The sequence below is a fragment of the Camelus ferus genome, chromosome 9 (assembly GCF_009834535.1).
Source record: "Camelus ferus isolate YT-003-E chromosome 9, BCGSAC_Cfer_1.0, whole genome shotgun sequence".
NCBI classification, from domain to species: domain Eukaryota; kingdom Metazoa; phylum Chordata; class Mammalia; order Artiodactyla; family Camelidae; genus Camelus; species Camelus ferus.
The window spans coordinates 16,687,839-16,694,038 of record NC_045704.1 but is presented as its reverse complement, the minus strand read 5'-3'; the positions used below and the strand labels follow the sequence as shown (position 1 = coordinate 16,694,038).

General features: G+C 52.2%; 1 protein-coding gene across 1 annotated transcript; it reads left to right on the top strand.

Annotated features, from left to right (window-relative positions):
* Positions 1 to 985: 985 nt before the first annotated feature.
* PINLYP (phospholipase A2 inhibitor and LY6/PLAUR domain containing) lies at positions 986 to 4,356 on the top strand. The gene is made up of 5 exons (XM_006175076.3): positions 986 to 1,087; positions 2,062 to 2,178; positions 3,423 to 3,575; positions 3,794 to 3,937; positions 4,126 to 4,356. Exons 1-5 carry the CDS (start codon positions 1,018 to 1,020, stop codon positions 4,269 to 4,271), a joined length of 630 nt encoding a protein of 209 aa, XP_006175138.3. The 5' UTR covers positions 986 to 1,017; the 3' UTR covers positions 4,272 to 4,356.
* The last annotated feature ends 1,844 nt before the right edge of the window (positions 4,357 to 6,200 follow it).

Here is a 6,200-nt window from a genome sequence, read left to right as displayed (position 1 = left end):
TGCTTTCAGCGCGCCGAGCAACCGGAGCGGCCTCCGGGATTGGTCCCCAGGAGAAATTAGCCATTCTCACCATTCTCACCACCTAAACCGAAGACCAGAAAGCAAGAGGATTGCAAACCTGAGTGAATTTTTGCAGGGAGCCTGGAGCCTACCACCACAGGATCCCCTCCACTGGTTGCTGGCTAATCCCCCACCGCCCACCACCACACACAGAAAAAAACCTTTCAAGATTACGCCTGAGGCCAAAGGAGAGTGGGTAAAGGAGCTAAATAAAACACAAAGCATGTGCCCAAACCAGACACACACACCCAGCCTTGAGTGCTTCCAACTGTGCCTCAGTTTTCCAATGTGACCTGTGGGCATCTGTCTTCTACCACGCCTGCCCCTGCCAGTTGACAGGCACCTCTCTGTTCAGTACCCGAGAGACCCAGAAGTGCATCTCGGGGTGAGGTCGGAGCCGAAGACAGCCCAAACACAGAAAAGGGAGTCTGAGCCAACTGTGTGAGAAAGGGAAGGGAGACAGGTGCCCGTGCCCCCGCAGAACGAGCCTGGACATGCTGGGTGCTCCCAGGTAGGGCCCCACCCACGCTGGGCACCTCTTTGGGAAGAGAGAAGGAAAAAGGGATCTCAGTCTTTGCAAAGACTCTACCTTACAGGGAATCAAATGATTCAATTCTGAACTTGGCCTTCAGGCCAGAAAAAAAAAAAAAAAAAAAGAGGGGTAGGTGGGAAGGGGGATGGGAATGTGAGAAAATAGGGAAATGACCTTCTGGGTCCCAATGGAAGAGCAGGCTGGAAGCCCAGACTGGGCCCCCGTGGAGGAGGGGGCTGGGCACAAGATGCCCACGTCCCTTTTGGATTCTGGTTCCACCTCCCCAACCCAGAGCTGCCTGCTCCCAGATCTTACGTCAGCTCTTTCTCACCCTAGGGGTAAGGTGGGTCCAGACCCACCCCCTCCTCAGCTTCCTATAAGAGATGGGAGCTGAGGATCTGGGATTGCAGGTTCACTCGTCCATCATGAGGCTCTTCACGAAACCTGAGACCTTCCTGATGGCCTCTGCACTGCTCTGTGCTCTCCTAGGTCTGGGTAAGTGACCAGGGGTCTGGACTCCTAGGACCCTAGGAAAGAAAACTATGAGACAACATTCAGCAAAGTCCTCCTGGGGGAAGAGGAGCTGTCCTGGAATTTCAGATTCAAGGCAAAGGTAGAGGCTTAAGAAGAAAACCTGGGGCCAGAAGTGGGAATAGCTTAAAAACTCCTGTGATTGAATCCCTGAGAAAGGAGGGGGCTTGATGGGCTCTGAATTCTCTGTCCCCCAGCAAGATCTCAAAATAAGGCATCTGAATTCTAGAAAATCAGAGGATAGCATGATTAGAAAGGGAAACCTTTAAAAAAAAATTGGGAGAGGAGGAGAGATTTCCTTTCTCCCAGGACGTTAGGGAGTTCAGGTCTCTGGTCCTCTCCTCCCTTAGATGCAGGAGTTCAGGCAAGCCCCACTTTCCCCAGGACCCACATGTCCGGATCCCCAGTTGCCTCCTCTGTCAGGACAAAGGAGTCCATGCATGCCCCTGCCCTCTTGGCCCTCACTCTCCCTTCCTGACTTGGGGTGCAGATCCCAGCCTCAGGCACCCCTGCCTGAGCTCCTACCGTCCACAAGACCTACTCAGGGTACCTGCGAAGAAGAGGGCCCCATGTTCAGTTGGACCTGAAGCTGTCTGAAAGTCCATGGAAAGCTTCACCAGGACCCCTCCCTGTCCCCAAGCTTTCTCAGAGGTCCCTCATATCCAAAGTCCCCAGCCTTGTAATTAGGTAAATAGGCTCCATGGTGGAGTTGCTTCCCGCCCCTGAAAGCAGCTTTGCTAGCAGCACCACTGCCTTCCTGCCAGAGCTTCAGACATTTCCCTGGACTGCAGTCAATGTCCTGCCCGTGAACCATCAGGGAGACACCTGACCTTCCTCCCTCAGACCCCTTGCTCCCATCCCCCTCTGGACTCTGAAGTGGAAATCTTGGCCCACAGACCACACCACCCTTGACTAGAGCCCCTCTCTCTACCCCGCAGGGTACCCACTAAGCTGTGAGGTGTGTACGGGCCCCGGACCCACCTGCAGTGGAAGTGTGAAGACTTGCGACTCCCATCAGGACTCCTGCGTGGTCATCGTGGCTGAGACAAGCAAAAGTAAGAAAGAGGGCAGGGCGTGGCTTCAGATCCTGGGGAGCGGGGCGCGCCTTCAGGGTCGCAGTTACCACCACGCGCACTGGGAGGACCCCTCGCGAGGGGAGCGGGCAGGAAAGAGGGAAAGACAATCTCGAAGTGGATGAAGAGAATTTGATTGGATGATAGAAATCACTGTTGTCGGGGATTTTGGAGAATAAGACTCCAAAAGAAACGTGGGGGGTGGGGCAGATATGGAGACTTTCTTAGGCAGGAGGGGATTAGGAAAGGAAAGATATGGGGAATAGAGAAGTCGAGAGAGGGGGAAAGTCTGAAATGCAAGAGGTGGAGGGGGTTATAGAGGAGAAGAAAGAGAATGGAATGGGTTGGAAGGAATTGTGATCACATTGACCATTTGGGGCAGTGGGTAGGAAACGATCAAACGATGGTGGAGGAGACTACCCCAGGCATGGTGGGTAGTGCGAGTTGGAAGTGACCATTCCTGACAGGAGGAGGAGAGATGATATTGGGGTAGAAGGAGAGATATAAAAGGGAAGATAATCCTGAAGTATGGCGCAAATCATCGCAGAGAATTGGAGATGGGGCAGTGGGGAGGCGCATGGGTAAAATGGGAGTGAAGCGGCAAGACATAATGGAAGGGCCTATCCCAGACCTGAGAATGGACGGGGGAGAAGGGAGCAAAGGAAGAAACCACTGGCAGGGCCGGGGGAGGGTTTATTCAAAGCTGAAAGAGATCCGGAGACCCTTAGTCAAAGGAAGAGAGAAGATGGGGCAGGCACAGGGTGGGATGGGAGAATGGAGTCTGTGACCTGAGGTTAAGGGCAAAGTAGAGTGTAGGAAGGAACCATCCCGACTGGATGGGGTGTGTAAAGAAGAGATGGAAGACTGGGGAGAGCGAAGGTTTTGAAGGCTGGAAGAGACCATTTCACACAGGCATGGGGGTAGCCAGAGGCTCCTGGAAAAAGACCACTACAGGCGGGATTCTTAGAGGATGGCAGTGAGGTGGGTGCAGGGGAAGAGACCCTGTCAGGCCAGTACCAGGGCTTGCCAGTGGGAACTGCAAGAGATCCACCGAAGTCTGAAAGGGGTGGAGTAGTTTGGAGGCAGATAAGGGGGTATGACTTTGGGGGGCTGGAGGAGACCACCCTAGACAGCCGCAGGCTGGGGCAGGTGTGATGCTGGGAGACACCTGGAGGTCTGGGATCAAGGCCAGGGTCCCCGAACCCTCCCTCCTCCCCACCCTGCAGAGAGCTACCGGTCAGTGAACACCCACAAGGGATGCATCAAGTCTAGCGCCTGCAGCACTGGTTTCCTCTCCATCACTGTGGGCCCTGAGAACTACATGGTGTCCAACACACACTGCTGCCAGAGCGACGGCTGCAACCATGATGCGGTGCCTGGTAAGCGCCAGCTCGGCGTCCCTGCCTGTCCGCCCAGTGTGCTGGCCCACCACTGGCCCATGCTAGAACGTTGGGCAAGCATCTTCCTTGCTCTGAGCCTCTGTTTTCTCACCTGTAAATTGCAGTGTCCACTAGCAACCTGTGTCCCCTGGGGTTGTTATGAATTTGGGAAAGGGTTTAATGTCACTGTGCACCTTACATTCCACCCTCCTCTCCAGCTCCCCAGAACAATCGTACTGAGAACGGCCTCCAGTGCCCTACCTGCATCGCACCCTTCAAGGAAACATGCTCCTCGACTAAGGAAGTCCTCTGCGTTGGCCAGGAAACCCACTGCGTCGCCTTTGTTGGCAAAGTGCAGGCTGGTGAGGGGCACCTGGCTTTCTGGAGGAGGGGATGGGGGCCCCAGAACTGAAGGTCCATACTTCCAGATTCAAGGGGAGTTAGTGGCTCCAGAGAACTGGGTGAGGAGGTGGTAGGGGCATGACCCCCAGGTCATGAGGATGGAGGGATTGGATGAAGACCCTGACTCCAGTCTGAAATCCCCTCCCAGGTATCAAGTTTGCTACTCAGGGCTGTGCTACAAAGAATACCTGCCACACCAAGCCTGGGACCCTGGTGCCCTCAGCCTCCCACACCTATGTCATCAGCCAAGTCAATTGCCTCCCAGGCCCCCAGCCTTCTGGCAAGGCTAAGTGAAGAACTGGGGCATCTATGGCATTTGATCTCCATTCGTCCTCATCTACAGCTTCCCATGTGCCTATAAATTAAACAGTTTAACCAAGCACGTCTGAGTCCTTGTGATGTGATGCATCTCAGGGAGGTGAGATGCCAAAAGCAGGGGTCTCAACCCTTGGGAACCCTCTTTCTGGAAGGAAGATCCTACCTTTTATTAAGGGATTACTCCCTGCCAGTCCCCTGTCCTAAGTGTTTTTCATGCTGTACTTCATTTCATAATCCCAACAAACGCTGTAGTTGAAAATATTATTCCCATTTTACAGATGAACAAACTGAGATGCAGATTGCAGTGTCACTTGCCTTGCGTCAAACAGCTAGGGAGGGTCAGACTCCAGAGTCCATGATCACCTCTCTTGATTAACCTCTCCCTCTTTTTGCCTCAGTTTTCATGTCTGCAAAATGTGGATATTAATAGTTACAATCTCATAGTGGCTGTCTTGAGTCAAATGAAAGAAAACTACAAAGCACTCAGTGCAGTGCCTAGCACCTTTAAGACAATGTTGGTTCTAGAGACAACGTGTCTGAGCAAATAGTAATCATCGTAATAGCTGCCACTTAGTGCGTGGCCATTCATTGGCAGGTGCTCCACCTTGGCATCAATCAGGGCAGACTGGATTATGCTACAGTAACAAACAAGTCCCTAATCTCAGTGCTTTAAAACCACAAAGTTGTATTAGTCAATTTGTCCTGCAGTACTGCTGTGTAACAAACTGTCCCTAAACTGAGACTTGTAACAACAAGCATCCTTTTTTCTAATGGTTTGTAGGGGCTCTGCTTCTGACTGTACATTGGTGGCAGTCTGGGAGGGGGATTCAAGTCCTTCTTCATGGGGTTCCACGGTCTTCTGGGATCAGTGGCTCCCTGGCTAATGTTCTTCTCATGGTCAATCACAGGGGAACAAAAACCAAGTGCACCAAAGGCCCCCACCAAGGTTGAGCATATGGTCAAAGCCAACATCAGTGGAGCAGGGAAGTGTACTCATCCTCCAGTGGGAGGGAGAAGAGTGGTATTTGCTGAAGAAGCACCCATTCCCAAAAAGTTGATTCACCCTTCACCATCCACATCTAGCACCATCCACAGGGCATTCTGCTCATCATAATCATAGAACAGCCACCAGCTTGAACAATGCCCCATTTCTGTGCACAGGAGAGAGCCCAGGAAAGTTTCACATCGGTGATTAGATGCTGTGACTTGGAAGTGACTTGACACAATTCACTGGATGGAGCTAGTCACAGGGCCCTGCCAAACCCCACGGGGAAGGGGGAAGGAAGTGCAGTGTGGCTCCTAATCACCACCCCCACTGCCAGACACATTTCACAAATGAATGGCAACCATGACCTCTTAGAGGCCGTTTCTCATTTTATCTTCACAACTGCTCCATATGATAGGTGCTATTACTCTCCTTGTTTTCAGGAGAGGAATCTAAAGCTCAGCGAAGGAACATCACATTGGAGGTCACACAGCTAAAAAGCGGCAGATTTTAAGATGTTAATCATTGGGTCACGTCGAGGGAGAGACCACATCAGTGAGAGAGGGAACAAGCCTGTATCAGTTATCTCTTGCTACATAACAAACCACTCCAAATTTCAGTTGCTTAGAGTAATTGCCTTTTATTTAGCTCATTTGGTGGGTTGGCAATTTGGTCTGGATCAGCTGGGTGGTTCTTCTACTGATCTCTGCTGGGCTCAGCTGCCAGTCAGCTGGGCAGCTCTGTTTCACACGGTTGACACTGGCTGGAGTGTCAAGGCTGACTGAGCCACATGTCTCTTATCACCCAGCAGGTTAGCCTGGACTTCTTGATGTGGTAGTAGTGGTGGCAAGGGTCCCCAGGACAGCAAGAGAGGAAGGAACTTTTCAAGCCTCTGCTTGTATCATGTTTGCTATTGTTTC